At 48.5% G+C, this 26,067-nt stretch overlaps 1 protein-coding gene across 11 annotated transcripts in view; it reads right to left on the reverse strand.

Annotated features, from left to right (window-relative positions):
• FHOD3 (formin homology 2 domain containing 3) overlaps positions 1-26,067 on the reverse strand; it is a 415,781-nt gene that overhangs the window by 171,994 nt on the left and 217,720 nt on the right. For all 11 annotated transcript variants that reach the window (XM_064160772.1, XM_064160770.1, XM_064160768.1 and 8 more), the window contains exon 6: positions 20,535-20,629. In XM_064160772.1, coding sequence (XP_064016842.1) covers positions 20,535-20,629 — 95 coding nt within the window. The remainder of the gene's footprint in view (positions 1-20,534; positions 20,630-26,067) is intronic.

Below are 26,067 nucleotides of genomic sequence, written 5' to 3' on the forward strand. Positions count from 1 at the left end.
CCCAAAGTTCCACAGTCATGCATTTCTCAAACACCTCTCTGGTAACCTATTCCAATGCCTGACCAATGGCAAACCCCCCCTGAACTTGCTCCAGCAGGTGAACAACTATCTTGTACCGAGGAGCCCAAACCAGGATCCCTGAACTCCCACTGCAGTGTTAACAGCATTAAATAAGGAGAGGCACTTCCTTCATCTCGGTGGCTACACTGCCAATAGCCCAGCTCTAGACAGGTCTGGCCTTTCACACAAAGGCACACTCCTAACTCTGTTCAAATTGGTATCTTCTTAGTCAGAATGGGTTGTGATTTAACGCCAGCATTCCTGGGCATGGGCAGAGCTGCCTGGTCTCTGTGAACGAAGGATCGCCTCCGATGACTGCCAGATCAGCTTTATCTTCTGTAGCAGCTTCAACAACTGTGACAGTCTCTTTCTTTGCTTCCTTTCACTGGAAGGTAAAAGCCCCATGAATCACTCCCAGTCTTGTTCCCTGAGAAATATCCAAGCTTTACATCGGACTGAAATCAGAAATCTAATACTGAAAACAGATGTTAGGAGGAAGTTAGGAGGAAGTTCCTGGCAGAGAGAGTGATTGGCATTGGAATGGGCTGCCCAGGGAGGTGGTGGAGTCGCCATCTCTGAAGATGTTGAAGCAAAGCCTGTCTGGGGCACTCAGTGCCATGGTCTGGTTGATTGGCCAGGGCTGGGTGATAGGTTGGACTGGTGAGCTTGGAGGTCTCTTCCAGCCTGCTTGATTCTATGGTTCTATGACTGTAAGGACAAGTGGATAATCTCCTGCTGGCAGCCTGTTTGCCTAGCACTGACACTTAGACACAAGGCAGGATGCACAGAAAGCAGAAGGAGGCTGGCACGTGGAACAATGCCACTGCAATACTTCAAAAGCTGTTCACTCATATTCATGTAACAAAGATGTCTCCATGCAGCTAGCATCTTACTCAGACTTTTCCAGCTCTGCATGAAAGTTGGCCAAGAGCTCCAGCACAAACAGAAAGATCCACCTCAGATATGATGAGTGAAGACTCTCTAAGTCAGAAGGAGGCAGGGCTGGCTTTTATGATGAAGTCACAGCAGCAGTGGGCAAGGGAATGGCACATGACATCATCTACCTGGACCTGAGTAAGGCACTTGGCTCTGTCCCACAGGAGATCCTGGTCAACAAACTGGACCAACACAGACTGGATGGGTGGAGCACTGCTGGGTAAGGAATTGGCTGGATGGTGGCATGCAGAGAGTGGTGATCAAGGGCACAATGTCCACCTGGAGACCAATGACAAGTGGCTCCCTCAGGGGTCAGTGCTGGCACCGGTGCTGTGTAACATCTTTGTCAGTGACAGGGTCAGAGGAATCAGAGCAGCCTCAGCAAGTGTGCAGATGGCACCGAGCTGTGTGGCACAGTTGACTTGCTAGGGGGCAGGGATCCACCCAGAGGGAGCTGGACAGGCTGCAGAGGTGTGCCCAGGCCAACCTCAGGACATTCAACAAGGCCAAGTGTAAGGTCCCGCACCTGGGTTGAGCACAATCTGCCCTTTTACTCTGCTCTCCTCAGACCCCACCTGCAGTCCTGTGTGCAGTTCTGGAGCCTCCAACACAAGCAGGACATGGAAGTGTTGGAGCCAGTCCAGAGGAGGCCACCAAGATGCTCAGAGGGCTGCAGCAGCTCTGCTGTGAGGACAGGCTGAGAGAGTTGGGGCTCTGCAGCCTGGAGAAGAGAAGGCTTCCAGGAGACCTTGGAGTGGCCTTGCAGGATCTGAAGGTGGCATAGTGGCTGTTAAGTCCAGAGGGTCAGCCAGAGCCTGGGCTGCAACAGGAGAAGTGTGGCCAGCAGGGTGAGGGAGGAGGTTCTGCCCCTCTGCTCTACTCTGCTCTGCTGAGACACCATCTGGAGTACTGCATCCAGGTCTGGAGCCTTTACTAAAGAGGGATGTGGAGATCCTGGAGCATGTCCAGAGCAGGGCCAGGAGGATGCTCAGAGGGTTGCAGCAGCTCTGCTGTGAGCACAGACTGAAAGAGTTGGGGCTGTGCAGGCTGAAGCAGAGGAGGCTCCCAGGTGACCTTCTTGTGGCCTTCCAGGATCTGAAGTGGGCTACAAAAAAGCTGGGAAGGGACTTTTTAGGCTCTGAGGGAGTGGCAGGAGTGGGGGGAATGGAGCAAAGCTGGAGGTGGGGAGAGTCAGGCTGGCCATGAGGAGGAAGTTGTGGAGCATGAGAGTGGTGAGAGGCTGGAATGGGTTGCCCAGAGAGGTGGTTGAGGCCCCATGGCTGGAGGTGTTTAAGGCCAGGCTGGCTGAGGCTGTGTGCAGCCTGCTCTAGGGTAGGGTGTCCCTGGGCATGGCAGGGGAGTTAGAACTGGCTGATCCTTGTGGTCCCTTCCAACCCTGACTGATTCTATGAAAACACCATGTGAAGTGTTTTGCAGGCTCTGGACTGAAGGCCCAGACCTTGCAGAAAGAGCAGTGCAGACACTGACTATTCTTAAGAAGAAGTTTTTGTAACGACCTGGGTAATGATTACAAGGTCTGCACACTGGTACACATGTGGTGGGTATCTGTTAGTCACCTGAGATTACTGACATGAAGAGAAAAAAGGCTATTAAAAGGAAACTCACATGGCTTACCACCAAAACACAGGGCTCAGCAAGCAGTGATTAGTGACTGTCAGCAAGGGGCAAAAACCAGAGGCTCATGCCTGGCATTGATCACTGACATCATCAATCCTGATGGCAAGGAGGAGAAAAAAGAAAAGAAGCATCTGTACACAGATGCAGGCAATTCACACAAGAAATCAAGGAAAGCATAGCACAGGCAAAGCAGCTTGGAGCAATAGAACCAATTCTGGAAGGAGCTGTAAAAGAATATGTTGGGGGTGGAAATGAGATGTGCATTAGGCCACTGCTAAGGAACTGGTGGTGTAACTGCACTTCTTATGCAGTTGGTCACAGCAACCCCAAGCAGCACTACAGGCTGGGGACAGAGTGGCTGAGAGCAGCCAGGAGGAAAGGAACCTGAGGGTGCTGGGAGCTGAAGATGAGCCAGCAGTGTGCCCAGGTGGGCAGCACAGCCAATGGCAGCCTGGACTGGCTCAGGAGCAGTGTGGGCAGCAGGACAAGGGAGGTTCTTGTGCCCCTGTGCTCAGCACTGCTCAGGCCACACCTTGAGTGCTGTGTCCAGTTCTGGGCTCCTCAAGTCAAGAGAGATGTTGAGGTGCTGGAAGGTGTTTGGAGAAGAGCAGTAAGGCTGGGGAGGGGCCTGGAGCACAGCCCTGTGAGGAGAGGCTGAGGGAGCTGGGGGTGTGCAGCCTGCAGAGGAGGAGGCTCAGGATGGACCTCATTGATGTCTACAACTACCTGAAGGGAGGCTGCAGCCAGGTGAGGTTGGGCTCTGCTGCCAGGCACCCAGCATCAGAACAAGGGGACACAGCCTCAAGCTGTGCCAGAGCAGGTCTAGGCTGGATGTTAGGAGGAAGTTATTGGCAGGGAGAGTGATTGGCATTGGAATGGGCTGCCCAGGGAGGTGGTGGAGTTGCTGTCCCTGGAGATGCTGAAGCCAAGCCTGGCTGGGGCACTTAGTGCCATGGTTCTGGTTGATTGGCTAGGGCTAGTTGATAGGTTGAAGTGGATGATCTTGGAGGTCTCTTCCAGCCTCTTCCAGCCTCTTAAAAGAGAGAGGAGATGCTACATGGGGGTTTTGGCAGTCCCCTCTCCTCTACTTGGAACATCAAGGGAAATCTTCCTATGAGGTGAAGAAGTGTCTTTTTCATCTCATGAAATACTACTAAATGATGTTTTTCTTTGTGTTATGACAAGAAAACAGAAAAGTATTCACAGCTTCACAGGAGAAAACACAAAGTGAAAGCACTCTTGTCTTGGCTTCTGGCCCTACAACCAAACCAATTCCCACAGCTTCTCCCAAGAGAACAGCTAACTGTGTGAAAATCCCATAGAATTATTCAGCCAGAAAGGAGGGCAGGATAGGACCTGGAGATTATAGGACATGAAAGGATAGAAATTCTTTAGTCTCAGGTGACTCTTGAGATGGTTGTCATCACATCTTTGTCAAGGGCCTGACTACAAGGTATTAGGTAGTCCCCAGTTTTGAGTGCCTTTCTCTTCTTCTCTTCCAAAAACTGATGCAATGACAGAGTTTGGTTTCAATTAATGTTTTAGCATGAACATGAACCAAAAATATTTCTCAGCGTATTTGCCATGGGCCCGTGTCCAGAACAGGAATTATCATGGAATCATAGAATCAAGCAGGTTGGAAGAGACCTCCAAGTTCATCCAGTCCAACCTAGCACCCAGCCCTAGCTGATCAACCAGACCATGGCACTAAGTGCCTCAGCCAGCCTTGGCTTCAACACCTCCAGGGATGACGACTCCACCACCTCCCTGGGCAGCCCATTCCAATGCCAATCACTCTCTCTGACAACAACTTCCTCCTAACATCCAGCCTAGACCTGCCCTGGCACAGCTTGAGGCTGTGTCCCCTTGTTCTGTTGCTGCTTGCCTGGAAGCAGAGCCCAACCCCACCTGGCTACAGCCTCCCTGCAGGTAGTTGCAGATAGCAATGAGGTCTGCCCTGAGCCTCCTCTTCTGCAGGCTGCACACCCCCAGCTCCCTCAGCCTCTCCCCATAGGCCTGGGTGCTTCACCTGTAAAGAGTTATATGAACTTTTTGTTTCCCTTCTCTCTTTGGATCGTGCTGCTGCACTACATTCAACCTGTTAGTGCTATCATTAACTCTTCCCAAATGCTGGCACTGTCCAGGGCTCCAGGCAAATGAGTGTCACCAATAGAAGCAGCCCTGCCTTCTGTGTCTGGGCAAAGACTGCGACACTAAAGTAGCCTTATAAAGCCAAATCTAAACCCCACAATACCAACAAACAAAAAACCCCAACCAACTGTGGTAGGCTGAGAAACTCCTTCACCCCACTACTGAAATTTACCAGAGCAGCTCAGGCTGCTGGGAGGTAAGACAAAGCCACATTTACAGCAAAGCAAAGTTTACAAGCATATACACATAACATATTTAACAACTATTTACCACTCTATACAATTTAGAAACAACACAGAAATCCAAACTCCCTCCTGGACAAATAAAATCAGCCCAGATGGGGCTCAAAGCCACCCTCTCTCTCCCAAACAGAAAACAAATCAGCAAAGCTTACTTGTTCTCTGGTTAGCCAAGGTGAGTGCAGAGGTGAGAGTGGAGCGAAGAAGTGAAGGGAGAAGCATCCCAGAGCAAAGAGGGACAACATGTTTACATTTTGGCTTTTTATCCCTTTTAGCAAACCAAGGAATGATAAAGACTTTATCATTATTTTCACAACCAATGATCTCATTTGTCTCATTAGAATATTCCAATTAGCCTCAAACCAGCACACCAAACAAAAGCAATCCCAAACAATGATTGTGTATAAGAGTGGTTGTCAGTGGCTCCATGTCCAAGTGGAGGCAGTGACAAGTGGAGTCCCTCAGGGGTCAGTCGTGGGACCAGTCTTATTCAACATATCTGTGGGTGCCATGGGCAGAGGCACTGAGTGCAGCCTCAGCAAGTTTGCTGACCACACCAAGCTGTGTGGGGCAGCAGCCAGGCTGGAGGGCAGGGATCCATCCAGAGGGACCAGGACAGGCTGCAGAGGCGGGCACAAGCCAACCTCAGGAGGTTCAACAAGACCAAGGGCAAGGTCCTGCATCTGGGTGGAGGCAATGCCAAGCACAAATGCAGGCTGGGCAGTGAGTGGCTGGAGAGCGGCCCTGAGGAGAGGCACTTGGGGGTGCTGGTGGACAAGAGGCTCAACATGAGCCAGCAGTGTGCACTTGCAGCCCAGAAAGCCAAGCAGAGCCTGGGCTGCAGCAGGAGAAGTGTGGCCAGCAGGGCCAGGGAGGGGATTCTCCCCTCTGCTGCGCTCTGCTGAGACACCACCTGGAGTACTGCATCCAGGTCTGGAGAAACTGGGACAAGAGGGCTGTGGAGATGCTGGAGTGTGTCCAGAGCAGGGCCAGGAGGATGCTCAGAGGGTTGCAGCAGCTCTGCGGTGAGCACAGACTGAAAGAGTTGGGGCTGTGCAGGCTGGAGCAGAGGAGGCTCCCAGGTGACCTTCTTGTGGCCTTCCAGGATCTGAAGTGGGCTACAAAAAAGCTGGGGAGGGACTTTTGAGGCTGTCAGGTAGTGACAGGAGTGGGGGGAATGGAGCAAAGCTGGAGGGGAGTAGGTTCAGGCTGGACATGAGGAGGAAGTAGTTCAGCAGGAGAGTGGTGAGAGGCTGGAATGGGTTGCCCAGGGAGGTGGTTGAGGACCTACGGCTGGAGGTGTTTGAGGCCAGGCTGGCTGAGGCTGTGTGCAGCCTGCTCTAGGGTAGGGTGTCCCTGGGCATGGCAGGGGGTTGGAACTGGCTGCTCCTTGTGGTCCCTTCCAATCCTGACTGATTCTATGATTCTAATGCCACTTTAACACAACTGAGCATCTGGAAGCATGCTGTCTGACTTGGCAGTTTTTCAGTCATGACTGTAAATGCATGATCCTGAGGTCTATAGGTTGCAACCAAAGCTGTTAAAGAGCACGTCCCACTGCTTCAACAAGAAGGATCTTTAAGAATTAGTACTATGTGTATTAAATAAAACAGACATTTCTGATGAGCTGATTGAATGAAAAAGTAGTCTTGTCTCCCCTGAACACTACCTTGATGATCCATTCAGCAAAAGAGGTAGCAGTGATATTTCACATTCTGGTAGCAGTAAGATAAGTAGATAATAAGCAAAAAAGATATGAAGCCATAGGAAATACAATCCCACATAACTGACACACTTGTGCACTAAAACCAGTATACAAAGGAAGGCTGTGTGCCTGCACAGAAGTAAGATTAAGGTTATTTAGCACCTTTTTTTCCAGCTTACAGTGATAGAAGAGTTGCACCCCAAGCCTTTCCTTCAGAGCTCTACACTGATGTATGACATTAGCCTTGAACTGAACCTGGTCCTGCACCTGGGTCGGCACAATCCCAAGCACAGATACAGGATGAGTGGTGAATGGCTGAGAGCAGCCCTGAGGAAAAGGACCTGGGAGTCTGGGGTGATGAAAGGCTCAACATGAGCAGACAGTGTGCATGTACAGCCCAGACAGCAACCATGTCCTGGGCTGCAGCAGGAGCAGTGTGGGCAGCAGGGCAAGGAGGGGATTCTCTCCCTTTACTCTGCTCTTGTCAGACCCCACCTGGAGTACTGTGTACAGTTCTGGAGCCCCCAACACAAGCAGGACATGGAACTGTTTGAGCCAGTCCAGAGGAGGGCCATGAAGATGCTCAGAAAGCTGCAGCAGCTCTGCTATGAGGACAGGCTGAGAGAGTTGGGGCTTTTCAGTCTGGGGAATACAAGGATTCGAGGAGACCTTACAGTGGCCTGACAGGAGCTACAGGAAGGCTGGGGAGGGGCTATTGACAAGGTCTTGTAATGACAGGATGAGGGGTAATGGGTTTAAAGTGTTAGAGGGGAGATTTAGACTAGATGTTAGGAGGAAGTTCTTTGCAGTGAGGCTGATGACACCAAACTGAGTGCAGTGGCTGCCACACTAGGAGGCTGTAGGCGGCTGTGCTGCCATTCAGGCAGACTTGGGCAGGCTGGAGGGGTGGGCAGGGAGAAATGGAATGAAATTCAACAGGTGCAAGTGTAGAGTCTGGCACCTGGGAAAGAAGAACCCCAGGGATCAGGATAGGTTGGGGACTGAGCTGTTGGAAGGCAGTGAAGGGGAAAAGCATCTGGGAGTCCTAGTGGGTGGGAGGATGACCATGAGCCAGCAATGTGCTCTCATGGCCAGGAGGGGCAATGCCATTCTGGGGTGGATCAAAAAGGCTGTGGTTAGTAGGTCGAGAGAGGTTCTCCTGCCCTGCTACTCTGCCCTGGTGAGGACACATCTGGAGTACTGTGTCCAGTTCTGGGCTCCCAATTCAAGAGGGACATAGAACTGCTTGAGAGGCCAGCACAGAGCCACGAAGATGCTGAAGGGAATGGAACATCTCAGTTACAAGGAGAGCCTGAGGGAGCTGGGGCTGTGCTGCTTGGAGAGGAGGGGACTGAAAGGTGACCTCAGCAATGGTTATCAATATGTGCAGGATGAGTGCCAGGAGGCTGGAGCCAGGCTCTGCTGGGTGATGCCCAGTGCCAGGACAAGGGGCAATGGGTGGAAGCTGAGGCATAGGAATTTTCATGTAAACATGAGGAGGATTTTTTTTTCCCTGTGAGGGTGACAGAGCCCTGGCACAGGCTGCCCAGGGGGGCTGTGGAGTCTCCCTCTCTGGAGATACTCAAGAACCGTTTGGATGTGTTCCTGTGTGATCCTGCTCTGGCAGGGGGGGGTTCAACTGGATGAGTTTTCAAGGTCCCTTCCAGCCCCTGACATTCTGTGATTCTGTGACTCATTGCCATGTCCAGATTCCAACTCCAGTTTGACTACAGACAATTAGAGAACTAGCTTACTAGTTCTTTATTAGAACCCATAAAAGAGATTTGGCTTTTCCACTTGCTTCAAAGTATAAGAGACACATACATGTGTACCTCCTCAGCAGAGAAGGCAGAAGGAACTTTAGGTGATTCATAGAAGGGCTGAGGTTGGAAGGGACATCTAAGGAGGCATTTAGTCCAACCCTCTGCAAAGCCCCCTACAGCTAGTTGTCCAGGACTGTGTTTGCATGATTAGGCAATAACAGCTATATAAAGAAGATGGATAAGACAACTGAGATACCTAGCTTCCTGCTGTAAAGCACTCTTGGACTTTCAAAGCCCAGCACTTGCAACTTATTTTCTGTCTCTCTTTCTCAAGCCCATAGCACCCTCCAAACACAGATGCACTGAAAGGGGAATGAGAGTGTAAAATGATCCATTACACTTTGTATTTTCACCAGATCACAGGGATTATCTAATTTAAGTCTAAAAGAGCAGTCTTACTATGTTAAGATTCAGATGCCCACACAGATGCCCAAAATGTGCTTTTTAGTTCAGAGGTGTACTTGATTTGGGCTGAGCTGGTGTTAATTCTCCTTAAAGCATCTTTCTAGTGCCGTGCCTTGTGTGCTGTAGCTGAGTGTTGACAACACACCAGGGCTTTGGCTGCTGCTGAGCTGGGCACCCAGGCTGGGTTTTTCCAACATCTCTCCACCCCAAAAGTATACTGAGAGGTCACAGCTGAGCCAGCTGAGCCAGAGTGGCCAAAGGGATGTTCCATGCATGAGAGGTCAGCTCGACTATGAGAACGACGTCTGGAGAGGTTCGTCCATGGTGTCTGTCCTCTGAGAGCGACCAGAGGCATAGGGAGCTCTGCTTCCCGAGGCAGAACATCCTCTGCTGAGGGGCAGTAGAGCCTCGCAGCTCTCTCTCTGCTTTTGCTTCCCACAGCCTATTGCTTTGCTTATTGTCATTATTCAATTGCTTCTCTCTTACAACCACCTTTTGTTGTATTTTCCCCTCTCCCCTGCCCATTTAAGAAGAGTAAGTGATAGAGTGGCTTTGGTGGCCACTTGGCCCCCAGACAGGGGCAAACCACCACAAGTCACCTGCTGACCATGATCTGGAGTACTGAGTCCAGTTCTGGAGCCACTATTACAAAAGAGATATGGATATGTTGGAAGGTGTCTGGAGAAGTGCCACGAGGATGAGCAGAGGGCTGGAGCTGCTCTGCTGTGAGGAGAGACTGAGGGAGTCGGAGCTGTTCAGTGACCTTTCAGTATCTTAAGGAGGCTACAAGAAAGCCAGGGAGGGAATTTTTAGGCTGTCAGGTAGTGATGGGACTGGAGGCGAATGGAACAAAGCTGGAAACGGGCAGATTCAGACCAGATGTTAGGAAGAAGTTCCTCAGCATGAGAGTAACAAGACCATGGAACGGGTTGCCCAGGGAGGTGGTGGAAGCCTCATCCCTGGAGGTGTTTAAGGCCAGGCTGGATGAGGCTCTGGACAGCCTGATCTAGTGTGAGATGTCCCTGCCCGTGGGGGGGGGGTTGGAACTAGATGATCCTTGTGGTCCCTTCCAACCCTGACTGATTCTATGATTCCATGATATTATAGTTTTATTATAGTTTAAGTGATTTCATTTTTCTAGGCACTGAAGAAAATACTTGCTACTGAACCACCTTTGATGTACAGAAGTTGTGTTTCATTTCCACAGCAGTATCACAGTGATAGCAACCCTTAATTTCAATCTATTTTGGCAACAGATCAAAGGGATTAGGAATGTGTTTTCCACACAGCAGACTCAGAACACAGCTGTGACAGGTATTTCAGGCTTGGAAACTCATTTTCAAATCTGAGAGGTCCAACAGGGCTTTTGAATTCACATATTTGTCTGGATGTTTGAAGTCTCCTTACAGTCTGCTTTCCTGGAAACCTGGATATGCTGCTCAAAGACAAGCCTAGACTGCATTCCTTACCTCTGCAGTTAGATAACAGAGCTCCAGACGTGTCACAGATCATCGTCTCCAACCTCACCTGAAATGTGTCTGTGCTTGTCATGGGTCTAAAATACCACCCAGTAACTTAACAAGGCAACTGCAATCAAACACACGTCTGTATGCTCCTGGGGCACTGCAGCTAAAGTGAGAGGTGGTGGTCAGGACAGGGGTGTCACTAGAAGGGCACCAGAGCCCAGATTTCTCAGTTGACCATTCTCAGTGGCTGATTATGACAAGTAATGCCATCACACACATCAAGCTAGGTGTGCTAGAAAAACATCTTGGAGCCAAAGAGTGGCTGCCTCTCCCCCCAAAAAAACCCAACCAAACACTCCCACCCCCAAAAAAAATCCAAACCCAACCCCCCAGCCCACAACTGAAGGCACAGTGCATCACATGTACAGAGAGACTACGTAGGTACACCAGGCTACAAATACCTGATACTAAAGGGGACAAGGGAGGTTATTCTACCCCTGTGCTCAGCACTGCTCAGGCCACACCTTGAGTCCTGTGTCCACTTCTGGGCCCCTCAATTCAAGAGAGATGTTGAGGTGCTGGAACTTGTCCAGAGAAGGGCAATGAAGGTGGTGAGGGGCCTGGAGCACAAACCCTATGAGGAGAAGCTGAGGGAGCTGGGGGTGTGTAGCCTGGAGAAGAGGAGGCTCAGGACAGACCTCACTGCTGCTTACAACTATCTGAAGGGAGGCTGTAGCCAGGTGGGGTTGGGCTCTGCTGCCAGGCAACCAGCAACAGAACAAGGGGACACAGCCCCAAGTTGTGCCAGGGGAGGTCTAGGCTGGATGTTAGGAGGAATTTGTTGGCAGAGAGAGTGATTGGCATTGGAGTGGGCTGCCCAGGGAGGTGGTGGAGTCACTGTGTCTGGAGGTGTTGAAGCAAAGCCTGGATGAGGCACTTAGTGCCATGGTCTGGTTGATTGGCCAGGGCTGAGTGCTAGGTTGGACTGGCTGAGCTTGGAGGTCTCTTCCAACCTGGTTGATTCTATGATTCTATGAATATCTGTTTTAAAGCAGTCAAGCTCAGAATTGTAGCATCCCAGTGGCATTCTGCGTCTGCTGTCCTGTCTCTATTCATCTTCCTGTGTCCTTGCTAGGTGATGCTGTGGGACATCTTTTCCCAGCAGAAAATTCAGCCTGCTTTTTTGAATCCCCTTGTGGATATTTTTTTCCTTCTGCATGAGAACAATTGCAATGTTTTCTGGATCTTGGTCATAGAACATGTGTCCTATCTGGTCTCCTTTCTTGTTCTTTAATTGCTGCATCCCCAGAACACTCAGAGAAAATGTGTGCATGTTAACATCCATCTGCATAGATCCACACCCACGTATGAAAGCAGGAAACCTCAGATAGAGGCAGGAGGTATTAATGCCTACCCTGATTTTCTACCCCATTTTCCTTTGGCCCTAAAGATATCGAACATTGAACCAAACCATTTTACTGACAAGGGAGGGTTTCAAATTAAATCCAACACAGAAACTAGAAGTATTGTCTCAAAGGAAAGGGTAAGCATAAAACCCCTGAGGGACTCCACTTGTCACTGCCTCCACCTGGACATGGACCCGCTGACAGCCTCTGTTTGGGTGTGGCCATCAAGCCAGTTCTTGATCCATCCAGTGCTCCACCCACCAAAGCCATGTGTCACCAGCTTGGAGACCAGGATGTGGTGCGGGACACTGTCAAAGGCCTTGCTCAGGTCCAGGTCAATCCCATCAGTTGCTCTCCCCTCATCTATGAATGCTGTGACTTGTTCACAGAAGGCCACCAGGTTTGTCAGGCAGGATTTGCCCTTGTTGCAGCCATGCTGATTGTACCCAATCACCTCTTCACTATTGTCCTGTCTCAGTAGTGCCTCCAGGAGGATCTGCTCCATGATCTTAGTGGGCACAGAGGTGAGACTGCCTGGCCTGGAATTCCCTGTCTCCCCCTTCCTGCTCTGCTTGACAAGGGGAAATACCTTTTCCAAAGGCACATTCTCCTTTCACAGGCATGCCAGACATAATGCCTCTTAGAAAAGTCTTGTAGCTAAGGAAATCACCAATAGCTATGGACTGAGGCACAGCAATCTGCTCACAGGTGTGAGGGATAACAGATCTGTGACACTGAACTGCCGTAGTAAGAGAGGCCAAGGCAATTCCAAAGGCTAGCACTGATTCCTGGGGTGTTTTTCTCCCTGTTTAATTCTAGCATACCTCTTGCTTTTATCTTTTCTCCTGCCTTTCTTTTCTTTGCAACAAGCAATGTTTACACCTGCCCAGGTGCACAGTATTTTCTGGAAACATTTGGACACATGGCACTTACTGCTAATAGGACATCCTCCTCATACAGACTGGAGCAGAGGGAACTGAGCAACAAGGTGGGCCACATTGCTGGCTGTGCTAGTCTGAGGCTGACTGGAATATTTCAATGAGAGAAATTAGATGCTAGGCTGTGAAAAAGAAACAGTGGTGATGGCTGCTGCACTCATAGGCTTGCAACAAGAACACAAACACAGATAAGACAGAGTGTGTCTGTCTGTCTGTCAGAGCCTGTGTTTCTCCATGGGCTTCTGTGTAACTAATCCTTCTGCTTCTAACCCTGCCTTACCCATCCCCCAAACTCACCTTGAGCGTAAGGCAAAGTCTGGGGTAAGGTAGAGGAGTGGGGAGAAGGTGGAAGGGTGGTTGGGAGCCCCTGCTGGGCACTCTGGTTTTTGGGAGGGCTGTTGTGTTTCTGTGTTACTTTTTCCTTGTCTATTTCTGCCTGTAGCTGTATAGATGGTAACTATCTGCTTGGATCTTGTGCTAAGCTGTGCCTATAAAGCTTCATTCTTTGACTTCCAGATGTTGATTTCACAAATGTGGGGAGGGCAGGTAACTCTCAAACCATCACACTGGCAGTTAATCACATTTTCTCATTGTCTGCTTCAAACAAGTTGAAATCAGATCTCTGATATGACACACATGTTGTCTACTGTCACTCTAATCTACAGGAGTTCAATTTATACACATAAAAAATGGGTACTCATTCCTTCAAAATACTCAGCTACTGCAGGACAGGACTACTGCATACTCTCATGTTTGATGGATTGACTTTGAAACCCACCTACAAATATGGTTGGTAATGAAGAGCAGCACTCACAGCAGTCTGTCTGCTGAGCTGGACAGACCAAAGAGAGTACATAACATAGTCTACACTGGCTGGCATATCCTCTTTCATATTTATTGCAACATCCTGATCCTTATCTTCAAAGCAGTAATTAAACACATTACAAAATAAACTCTGTTAATGCAATAGTCCTGTTCCAACTTTTGAATGGAAGAGGAGGAAAGCTCCGCAATGACCTGGGTGAGCACTGGCTCAAGGCCGTGAGAGGCAGAAGAAAGTAAGTTTCTCTAAACCCAGGGGGTTTGTTTCTCCCTCACACAATCATTTCCATAACTATAGTTCTATGGCCAAATGCACAGCAAATGAAACTTGAGAGCTATCTCCTAAGCTGTCATGAATGTTCAGAGTTTCACTGAACTCAGAACAGTTGTAGCTGTTCACCACAGCTCAAGATTTTGAGCACAGGGCAGCCCACAGGTGAGACTGCACTAATCTTAGGACTTAAGGGCATGAGACCTCAGCTTTGCTCTGAACTCATCTAGGAAGCAAAGGAGCCCAAGAGCCCATAACATTGGTATCTAACTGACATTTCTACCTGGGCTAGACCTGAAGAGAAAGGAAAGCAGGCGTATCAGAGCAGCGACTCAAGGTAAGAGAGACGGTGCAGGGTATACAGCTGCTGCGCTAGCTTCTCGCAGACTGCAAGACTCTTTGTTAGCCATTCAGGCAGGACACTGAGAAGAGGACAAGATACAGAATTCATCAGAGCAACCCCCCAGGCTGCACAGTTTTTCTTGGATGCTCAAATCTTTTAGCTGGCCAGCTACTGCTGTCTACAGCTACCTGAAGGGAGGCTGTAGCCAGGTAAGGTTGGGCTCTGCTGCCAGGCACCCAGCAACAGAACAAGGGGACACAGCCTCAAGTTGTGCCAGGGGAGGTCTAGGCTGGATGTTAGGAGGAAGTTGTTGGCAGAGAGAGTGATTGGCATTGGAATGGGCTGCCCAGGGAGGTGGTGGAGTCACTGTGTCTGGAGGTGTTGAAGCAAAGCCTGGCTGGGGCACTTAGTGCCATGGTCTGGTTCACTGGATAGGGCTGGGTGCTAGCTTGGGCTGGATGAGCTTGGAGGTCTCTTTCAACCTGGTTGATTCTATGACTCTATGATTCTTTCCTAGACCATCTTCTGAAGATGTTATGAAAGAAGCACAGGACAGTTCCACATCACAACCTCCTGCTCAAAAGATCAGAAAGTTATCTCTCTGGAAATTACCATGGACGTTCCCCCACTACAACTAAATTCTGTTTAAATGTTGTGGGGTTTTCCCCTTTTTTTCTTTTATTTTCACTTTGAAATATTTTTTTTCTTTTGCATTGAATTATGCTTTAAAATGTTCAAAAAGGCAACACTCCAATGCCAAAAGAAGCAAAAGATTCCCACGAGGCAGAGGGAACAACTCACTAGCTACAGTTTGTATTTAGCTTTGGAATCTCAGACCCAGACAGAAGCATAGTAGAAAAAAAAATTAGAACAAGATGTGAGATAGGAATCTTTAATCATCCTTCTTATACCAGCCTGGGCCCAGCATTCCAGTCTGTTTTCTGAAGTTACCCAGCCCCACTTTGAAAATGGATTACTTTCCACTGAAAACAATGCCAGAAAGGGGCTTCAGCTCCCCTGAGGGAAATTAGAGTAGCCTGGATCATCAAATGGGAAAAAATACTCATTAGCAGTAGCAGTCAGGAATTGAGGGGAAGAAAAGGTGAAACAAGACTGAGGTTTGGGACTACTTTATGCCTCAAACGTGCCTTTGAAGATCAAGGTGGAATGGCAAAAGCATGTGGATTTGTCATGCAAAGAAACGTTTGCTTCTCCATAAACACCTGGGCTTTTTCCAAGAGGCATGGTTCAGAACCGGACAGTTTGCAACCACTCCGCAGCCAGCCCTGGAAAGAGTAAGGCACTGCTGCAGTATTGTGGTCTGTGATGGTTTGGGTGTTCCCTGCCCCTCCAAAATCACCCAGACTAGACTCAGATGGCTGGAAATTGAATGGAGCTTTATACTTAGAGCTTAGCACAAGATCCAAGCAGGTATTTACAGCATTTACAGCTACAGAGAGACAGACAAGTGAAAAAGTAACACAGAAACACAACAGCCCTCCCAGAAACCAGAGTGCCCAGGAGGGGCTCCCAACCACCCTTCCACCTTCTCCCCAACCCTTTACCTTACCCCAGACTTTGCCTTACGTTCAAGGTGAGTTTGGAGGATTGACCAGGGGGGTTAGGAAGCAGAAGGATGAGTCAGGCAGCAAGTTAGGTTAGAGAAGTTCATGCAGCCCCAGAGCGCAGAGAGCAACTCTGTTATCTGTGTTTGTGTTCCTGTTCTTATCCATCTCAGCAAGCCTATGAGTGCAGCAGCCATCACCACTGGTTCCTTTTCCCAGCCTAGCATCTAATTCTTCTCACCAGAATATCCCAGCTAGGCCCAAACCAGCACATGATCTTTCTATTCCTAGGTCAAGAGGAATACCAATGCCTATGAAAGATAACAGATATCTTACTTCACACATACTAACAGATGAATAATACATTATAAGGATTTAATACAGCTTAGTGCATGTATGTCTTTAACCTGGTGTCCCTTGTTTTGGGTAAGAAAAATTTTCCAGCAGCCCTTGCCATCATTGTTAGAGACTACCTGTAGGTGATCTACCACAGCGTTCCACAGGGCTCTGCAGTGCCAGGCTGAAAAATACAGCTTGTATGCAATGCAAAAACTGAATTCCAAGTCCAGTAGCAGGAACATGTAGCTGGCTGAAACACCGAGAAAGTGGGGAAGAGTCATTCCCCAGATGCTCTGAGGCTGAAATGTGTGTGCATTCATAACATCATCAATAGCTATGGACTGAGGCACAGCAATCTGCTCACAGGCATGAGTGATAACAGATCTGTGACACTGAACTGCCGTAGTAAGAGAGGCCAAGGCAATTCCAAAGGCTAGCACTGATTCCTGGGGTGTTTTTCTCCCTGTTTAATTCTAGCATACCTCTTGCTTTTATCTTTTCCCCTGCCTTTCTTTTCTTTGCAACAAGAAATGTTTACACCTGCCTAAGTGCACAATGCGATCAGTCAAGGTCAAAAACTTGACAGGTTAGTTTAGCCACCTTATAAAAAACAATGAACAGCTCTGAATGCACTCTTAGCTCACCCCCATTGACTGCTAGTCTTGCCTTCTAAAAAGCAAACTATCTTTCTTGAATGCTATTAACCACACAAGAACCCTCAGTTGGCACAGCTATTCCCTATTTATTTCCAGCTTATATAGAGCCATAGAATCGTAGAATCAAGCAGGTTGGAAGAGAGCTCCAAGCTCATTCAGTCCAACCTAGCACCCAGCCCTAGACAATCAACCAGACTATGCTCTACAATTTTTATGCCAGATGAGCATTAGCTATTGATTTGAAAGCAGCCTATAGCCAGCCCATGAAAAGGCCAATGACAAACACTGGTGTGATCACATATGGTTGAATGTTCCTTGCAAAGGACTGGCAGTTGCTCTAAGAGTCTGGGATGTGCTGCTAACTCTCCCCTCTTTAAACAGCATGGCAGAAGAAAGATAATGCCAACTTCAGTTTTCCAACTAGAGCTTAAATATACCAGTGTGAAACTGTTCACTAACAAATAAGTCATCTAAGATTAACTCTCTTCCTGCTTTTCAGTTCCTCACCCTGACACCACTGCTGCCTTTTGCACCATATAAGGGCAGCAGCAGCATCACAGGATCACAAGATGTCAAGGGCTGGAAGGGACCCAAGGAGATCATCCAGTCCAACTCCCCTGCCAGAGCAGGACAGTCCTATCTAACACAGATCACAGAAGAACACATCCAGACAGGCCCTGAAAGTCTCCAGGGAAGGAGACTCCACAACCTCTCTGGGCAGCCTGTGCCAGTGCTCTGGGACCCTTACAGGAAAGAAGTTCCCCCTTGTGTTGAGGCAGAACTTCTTTTGTTGTAACTTACACCCATTGCTCCTTGTCCTATCCCAGGGAGCAGTGAGCAGAGCCTGTCCCCCCCACTCCTGGCAGCCTTCAGATACTTATAAACATTTATCAAATCCCCTCTCAGTCTTCTCTTCTCCAGACTAAGCAGCCCCAGGTCTCTCAGCCTCTCCTCATCAGCCATGCCCTCCAGTCCCCTCATCATCCTCCTAGCCCTCCACTGGACCCTCTCCAGCAGATCCCTGTCCCTCTTCAACTGGGGAGCCCAAAACTGAACACAGCATCAGTGCTGTCATGCTGTTGGAATATTCCCAGTAACTTTATTAAGAGCAAATTTAGACACCTTCCAATACTCCATCCGCATAAGCATTCATTGATGCTCAGAGGGGTGAAACTGAAGGAGAGCTAGCAACAGCAGGGAATATAATGATAACAATCTAAGCAGGCTTTCAGTAACGCCCTTGTAGTCCTTTTTCTAATTAAAATCAAACTTTATTTCCTGCTCCCTTCCTCCATCCTCGTGCAGAAGTATTGCTAGGTGCATAGTGTGATCTTGGGTACCAACATTATAGCGGTTGTAGTGCTGCATGTGTCAGACTTTCAGTCCTCTACTGAAGCATGTGCAGTAGTAGACAAGCACATGCAATACAGGCATTTAACAGTCAAGGTCAAAACCATTACAGAATATGAGGAGGAAAAAAACACCACCAAAGAAACAAACGAAAACAACAACCAAAAGAACAATGGAAAAGATTCAACAACCTCCACTGTTGAGTATATTAAACCTGGTCAGAGCCTGTGAGAAGGCGAGAAACGACATGTCTGAGTTTTGGCAGCTAAGCGACTCTACTTCTGCATCCTATTAAAGGGATTTGTCCCAAGACCAATTAGGAATTCCACTATTCCTTTTTTTGCTCAGCAGTGTTGATGTATTTTCTACCATCTTTGCTGCAGAGAAGACACTAGCAAAACACAGCTGCAAACTGGACTGAATGTGCATTGCGTATTCGAGGGCTTCATTTTTCACAGCAAGTCAAAACCACCTTTAAGAGCATGAAGTAGTTGTTCCACCACCCTCCAACAATAACCCTGCTATAACTTTGGTTGACTTCTAGCACACAGACAGGGACTTAGACCTCTTCCAAGGCAGTCAAAGAGTAATGAAAAAGCAACTTTGATGCTATTTGAAACCAAAGTGTTCAAAGCACATTGCCTGCATTCCTCAGCTGCAGGAACCAAGCCAGAACAGGGAGATAATCACTTGAGCTGGCAGTGGGGGAGGGAGAAAGGAGTTTAAGGACCCTGGAAGAACTCTGGTCAAGAAAATCTTGACAACATTTAATCTGCAGCGTAGCAATACAGTTGTGCTTCTCCCCCATCCCACATCAATTACTTGCATTAAAGAATTAAAATAATTACTGCTTGTCTCTTTCTCTGTCTTGCAGAAAATGAGGCTCTTTACCAAGCAAACCATTCCTCTCTTACCTTGTATCACCTTTCCAAATGTGACTACCAATCCCTGTTTCAAGAGGGTAAACTGCCCAGCATTACACCCAGGTATCAGTGGAATATTTCACATAGGGGAAAAGTTTCTCCTAATTTCCTCCCAGTCATAAAACACACCCTGGATTCAATAACCATAAGATGTATCTACCAGTACAGCTGTGTCAAGGTAAGTCAGTTCTGTCAATACTGCAGCATCTGCTCATTGACTTGATCAGCTGCTGCAGCACTGAGGTTTGCATACTGTGGAAGAAGATCTGTAGTGGCAAAAAAAGGTCCCATGGACATCAGGCTCCTTTTGAACTTCTGTTATGAAAGCTATCAGGACAAAGAGAGAGCAGCAGCGTCTGTATGTCACTACAGCACCCAAGGGCAACTTTCTGCAGCTCAGCCACTTGAGGAAGAGTTCTTGGAGATTTCTAGCTGAGGACTCAACTCCACCAATTTGAACAGCTTTTGGGCTGTTAACATACTGTGTTCTGGGTATTGTCTGCAACGGATTTACTCTAAGCAGGCCCACATTGCAAGGGCAGCAGCAGTCCCTGCAGGCCATACCAGTTCAAGAGCTAAGAGACTGGAGACTGGTGTAGTTGTGATTGTCCTACACTAGGGCCCTTCTGGATGGCATGCCAGCAGAGTCTCTGCTCTGCTTCATTTACAGCTTCCAAGAAATAGATGGCCTTTAAAAGTGGGTTGTATGGTTTATATCTATCACTGCTCCACTGTAGAAGGCTGTCCCAAGTGGTTTAGATCCTGGCCATCAGCTTTGTCTCCTTGTATGTCAGGAACAGGAAAGAATCCCCTGTAGCCAAGTACCAGACTTTGTATGCTAGGACTCTTCAGCTGCAACAGTAATTGGCATTAGGCAGCATTTATTTACTGAGGGACTGATCAAATACTGCAAGAGGCTTCCTAGAGAGATTAGCAACATCCTGTAGCTGTTGGTGTTAAGAAGCATTTGGACAAAGCCCTTAATAACATGCTTTAACTAGGTCAGTCTTGAATTGACCAGGCAGTTGGACTAAACGACCACTATGGATCCCTCCCAACTGAAACACTCTAGTCTAGGCTAAGGATGGACTCTAAGCCACTCTGAATTGTCCTCCCTGTGCTCAGCAAACTGCAGCAAAGGATTCATAGACCAGAAAGGGGCCAGAAAGAAACCCAAAGTGCAAAAGGTGGTTTCCAAGAACGTCTTGGGAAATGCAGCTCCAAGCCTAAAGTAACTTCTCCACTGTCAGCTGCAGAGGCAGCACAGACAGCAACACAGGCATATTTTGTGCCTCGGCTTTTAAGGCAGAATATGTGCCAAGAGCCAAAACAGTGTGAAAATAGCAGAGAAGTAGTAACAGCTCAGTGAGCCCTGATTTCCTTGTAGTTTTATGTACCCACAGGGTCTGTTTACATTCTAATTGCATATATAATACAAATAAAATGCATTGAAAGAACATAAAAACAAACAAACAGAGAACTCTGGAGAGTGTCTTACCTTTGAGCCAATAAGTGTGTACAGCCATTGGATTGTCTCGTTATGATTTATTACTCCATTCATGCCATCAACATACAGCATTATCTGGCCCAAGGCTATTGTCAGGAAAAGAGATAAAACATAATCAGACCTAGTGAATACCTTTTATAATCCTAAGCACTGCTGGCAACTTTCCACAAGTAGGGTTTTGCAGAGCCTGAGGAGTTCAACAAATGAAAGAGACCTTGAGCAAACTTAAGCTGGATGAACTTTTGAGCAACTGCAGTAACTTTACTGACCTCTTCTGGGTGATCTAAGTGCAAACTTCACGCAGGGACAAGGAGAGTCACTCCTTCCTTCCTAGCAGATGTCACATCTTTTTGCCCCTAAATCTGCAAACAGTATTCACTGCACTGCTTACTGTCACAATGGTTCCTGCAGTTACAACACTTTTTAACATCTTAGAATCATAGAATCACAGAGTCAGTCAAGGTTGGAAAACCACAAGGATCATCTAGTTCCAACACCCCAGCCATGGGGAGGGACACCCTACCCTAGAGCAGGCTGCACACAGCCTCAGCCAGCCTGGCCTGAAACACCTCCAGCCATGGGGCCTCAACCACCTCCCTGGGCAACCCATTCCAGCCTCTCACCACTCTCATGTTCAACAGCTTCCTCCTCCTGTCCAGCCTGAACCTCCCCACCTCCAGCTCTGCTCCATTCCCCCTAGCCCTGGCACTCTCTCAGAGCCTGAAAAGTCCCTCCCCAGATTTTTGTAGTCCCCTTCAGATCCTGGCAGGCCACAAGAAGGTCACCTGGGAGCCTCCTCTTCTGCAGCCTGCACAGCCCCAACTCTTTCAGTCTGTGCTCACAGCAGAGCTGCTGCAGCCTCTGAGCATCCTCTTGGCCCTGCTCTGGACACACTCCAGCATCTCCTCATCCTTCTTGTAATGTGAGCTCCAGAGGTGGATGCAGTACTCCAGGTGGAGTCTCAGCAGAGCAGAATAGAGAGGGAGAATCACCTCCCTAGCCCTGTTGGCCACATTTCTCCTGATGCAGTCCAGTATCTGTTTGCTCTCCAGGCTGCAAGTGCACACTGCTGGCTCCTGTTGAGGTTCTTGTACACCAGCACCCCCAAGTCCCTCTCCTCAGGGCTGCTCTCCAGCCTCTTACTGCCCAGTCTGGCTTTATGTTTGGGATTGCCCCAACCCAGATGATCTTACAAGACTTGAACCATTTGCTCCAGCACTACATGATGTTTGCAATCTGTATGCTGTTTGAATGGCATTGACTGTTTCAGTGAACTCCAACAACATGAAATTAAAGGAAGGCAATTAACACCAATAAGGACAGCAAATATTTATCACTGTGGTGCTCTCTTACAAATGAGCTCTACATTTCGGTGAGCAAATGCAACAGAGCATGCCTAACAAAGAAGCATCTTTATTCCTGCCTAACAAAGAAGCATCTTTATTCATTTCTTCCAGCAGGTTTACAACAGTATTTCAAAGTGTGCTAAGGAAACATTTTGTAACATCAATGCTGCAGTTTACAATGCAGATCATCCGAGACATTCCAGAGCTACTCCACCACACCTCACTGATAAGGACAGGCATTCTTCTTAAGAATAAGAGAAGTGGATTAGTAAAATTCATCTATCATCTTCGAAAGTTTCCTCTGTTAGATCTTCTCCTTTACAGGAAGAGATCAAAGCACAGCAGGATGCAAAAGAAATCACTGGTGGAACACCTTTCAGCACAGCCTGACACTTTCACCAGCTAAGGCAGAGCCCGACGAGCCCCTAGCGCACTACTTCCCCAGAGGAACAAAAGGAGAAAACTCAGGGATGGAAATGATTATGCTGCCAACGTATCGAGTGCCTTCTGAGTAGCTGCTGACTTGCACAGGCTGTGCATGGTGCAGAATCATTTTGCCAGAGGGCAGATTTTCAGAGGCGAAAGTTGATAAAGCACTGCACACCCCAATAGCTAAGATGCTAACTTCTATTTTCACAGTGTCTTCCTTTTCCCCTTGCTCTAGGGGATAATTGTAAAGGGTTAACCCTCCTGGGGGAGTGGCCTTGACCCTGACCCCAGGTGGTCCTGACCCCTCCCCGGGGGTGGGTCCAAACACTACCAGGTGTGGTGGTTAGCCCACTCTCACTGCTTAAGAGCCGTATAAAAGCAGGGGAACTTCCTGTTGCTCTTGCCCTTCCTCCCTGCCTGACACCATCACCTTCCTGTTCCGCTTCGTTTTACCACGTGGCCAAATACAATCTCACTGCGATTTCGAAGTTAAAGAAGAAGTTTAACAATAAATAAAAGGTATACGAGGTAGAGGAGTTACAAAAGGTATAGGGAAGGGAAAACAAGATACAGAATATGTCAATACAAGCAGATTGATGGCAATGGTTTGTCTGTCTCGTGGGGTATGGCCACGTGGTGAAACATATAGCAGCAGGAAACAGGAATGGTGATGCTGGCAAGCAGGAGGCAGGGCGAGAGAGAGAGAAGCAGGAAGTTCCTCGGCTTTTATATGGGGTCTTAGGCAGGCAGTGGGAGTGGGCAAACCACTACACCTGGTAGTGTTCAGACCCAGCCCCGGGGAGGCGGCAGGAGGGCCTGGGGTCAGGATCAAGACCACTCCCCCAGGAGGGTGTTGTGGAGGGCCCATAGGCATGAAAATAGGCTTACACATGCCTTGCCCTGCCTGGACATGTTTTTCTGCCCATAACCAGAGGTAAACACATAACAAGCACAAAGGGGCACAATAGGCCTGGTGCCATAAAGCCTGGCCAGCCCAGGACCCCTGATTGTGTAAGGTGGTTGTGTAAGCCCCCCCACACCCAGCTTGTGCCTGCCTAGTGTAAGGCCCCTGTGATTCCCACACTGGGAGGTCCAGGCCCATGGCTCTTGCCTATTATGGTAAGGTTTGGCTGACTGCCAACCTGGTAGGACATTCTAGTGACCAAGGGGCCATTAATCTCGGCCCACATTTAATAAATAGGGGTACACAGGTAAACAAAGTGCTCAGGCTCCCCCCCTCACTCACATACTTGCTCATTCTTAGGCTTAGACTCACCAGCACTGCTTCTTGTTTATGCCTGCCTGGGTGCCCACCTGCAGCACATCTATTCATGGAGACAGAATCTCCCATGGGCTCCCAGCCAGCTGTGCACACCTGCATGCCACTGTGGTGAGTTATCAGGCCCAGACCCTGTATTGCCTGCTATTCTCTATGGAGCTCAGCCTCCCGTGCAGCCGTGCACCCTATTGCACGCCTGCTGCCGTATCATTGCCTGGTACACACCACTGTGTACCTGGTACATTGCCTGGTACACGCTCCTGGTAACTGCTGAGTTACCAGGAGCAGACTCCACTTGTCTGCATGCGATCGGCCTCTGTAGCCAGTGTGAGACCGCACTCAGACTGCATGGCATCGTACTCCTTTGGCACCTGAGGTCCTGCCTAAGAATCCCTGGACAGAGCATCCAGAAGAAGCCAGCAGCACCAAGGCAGAGATTGAATCCTTTGCCAGGAGAACCAGGTCAGAGATTGTCATTTCCCCAGAAGCCAGGAAGATTCTCCCTTTCCCTGAAGCCAGGAGGATTCCAGCCTCAAAGTCCACAGGCAAAGACTCCCCTGAAGTTTGGACACTGGCATAGGCTGTGCCATAGCCCCAGAGGGTGATTGATAATTAATAAGAATTTGTAAGTAAAAGCTTTAATGCCTCTGTAATTTCTATTGCCTCCTGCCATAGAGCAGAAAGAGCTTCAGCCCACCTGCTGGGCAAGCAGCATATCGACCCCAGGTGGTATTTGCCACGGGGAAACTCCTCTCTCTGTTTATAGTTTCAATTGTTTGCTAGTTGTTAATAAGTTATGGTTTGGTATTAATCCTAGAATGTCTTTCATAACCGTGCAGATCCTTTTAATATTAAGTACAGTGGTTGGGGGCAGTGAGAGTTCAGAATATTGAAGTTAATAAATACCTATTTTCACAGAATACCCTCTTGCCCCAATTAATTTCTCCCCTCTGCCACAATTGGCGTGGGCAGCAGAATCCCCTCTGTGACAGAGGCTTAACCCTTTACACCTTAAGATAGTATTAACTGTGCTTTAGAATGGGCAAGTGCACTGCTGAATAGAACACCAGTAGATGATGTTCTGCACTGTGATGTTAACCACAGCAAACCTAAAAGAAAACCAACCTTCAGGAGCTCATGGGAGCTGTTCAAGTGACTCACAGTTTTTAAACCACTGCTTCTTTACTCAGAATGGCAGCAGAGTGGCAGCACCCCACAGGTATGTGACACCAAAGAGGGGAGGGCTTTAGTGGGTGCTGCAGCCACACTGCTCTGCCAGAGGAGCACAGAACACCCTATCCAAAGCTTGCTGCTTTCTGTCTTAGGCAGTGGGAATGGGCTAAGCACCACACCTGGTAGTGTTTGGACCCATCCCAGGAAAGGGGTCAAGACCACTCCCCCAGGAGGGTTAACCCTTTACAGAAATGCACAGGTAACCTTGAATGAGAAGTAAGCAGACCCTACCAGATGCTATGAACAACTTGTAACTGCAATCAAGACAAGAACAACCAACTGGGACATATCCCCCCTGATGGAAGAAGCTTCAGATATGGAAATGAGCAATACTGACTTGTGTGCAATACTGACTTGTGTGCAATACCTTCAAACATCTGTCCCACCCCACACCAGGGGATGCTCAGGTGAAAGGGGTGTCTATTTCCATCTAAGGCACACTGGGCTTGATTTAAGCAGGCAAACCTGCCCCTCTTCAGAAGCTCTTCTGAACTACTGCATAACAACTCCTCAGCCTGAAGAATTTGAATTCCTGCAAAACAGTGTGAGAAGCCCAGAGGCTTTGACAGCTGTAAATACTGCTCTATTTCTGTATGCAGTGAAGAAAGGAGCACTCTGTTTAATTACTGTTTGTTCCTAACAGAATATGCAAGGTTCCTATATTTGTATTCCTTACACAAGTTTGGAGAGGAAGTTTAACCCTCAATGTGCCGGTTACTGGCACAGTGCCGCTGCACTGCTAGGCAGCGTGGTGTGCTTTTCTGAAGTTAAATTTGCTGGTGGCTGCATGAGTCTGTGATGGTCTGGGTGTTATCTGCCCCCCCCCCCCCCCCCCCCCACACGTGTGAATAAAAGCACCCAGACTAGACTCAGCTGCTGGAAACTGAATGAAGCTCTACAGTCACAGCTTAGCACAAGATCCAAGCAGGTACTTACAATCTATACAGCTGGAGACAGAAATAGGCAAGTGAAAAAGTAATACAGAAACACAGCAGCCCTCCCAGAAACCAGAGTGCCCAGGAGGGGCTCCCAACCACCCTTCCACCTTCTCCCACTCCTCTACCTTACCCCAGACTTTGCCTTATGTTCAAGGTGAGTTTTGAGGGTCGGCCAGGGGGGTTAGGAAGCAGAAGGATTAGTTACACAGGCAGAGAGAGAAGTGCAACCCAAAGCCAGAGAGCAAACTCTGTTATCTATGTTTGTATTCTTGTTCTTATGCATCTCAGCAAGCCTATGA

The sequence above is a fragment of the Pogoniulus pusillus genome, chromosome 21 (assembly GCF_015220805.1).
Source record: "Pogoniulus pusillus isolate bPogPus1 chromosome 21, bPogPus1.pri, whole genome shotgun sequence".
NCBI lineage: Eukaryota > Metazoa > Chordata > Aves > Piciformes > Lybiidae > Pogoniulus > Pogoniulus pusillus.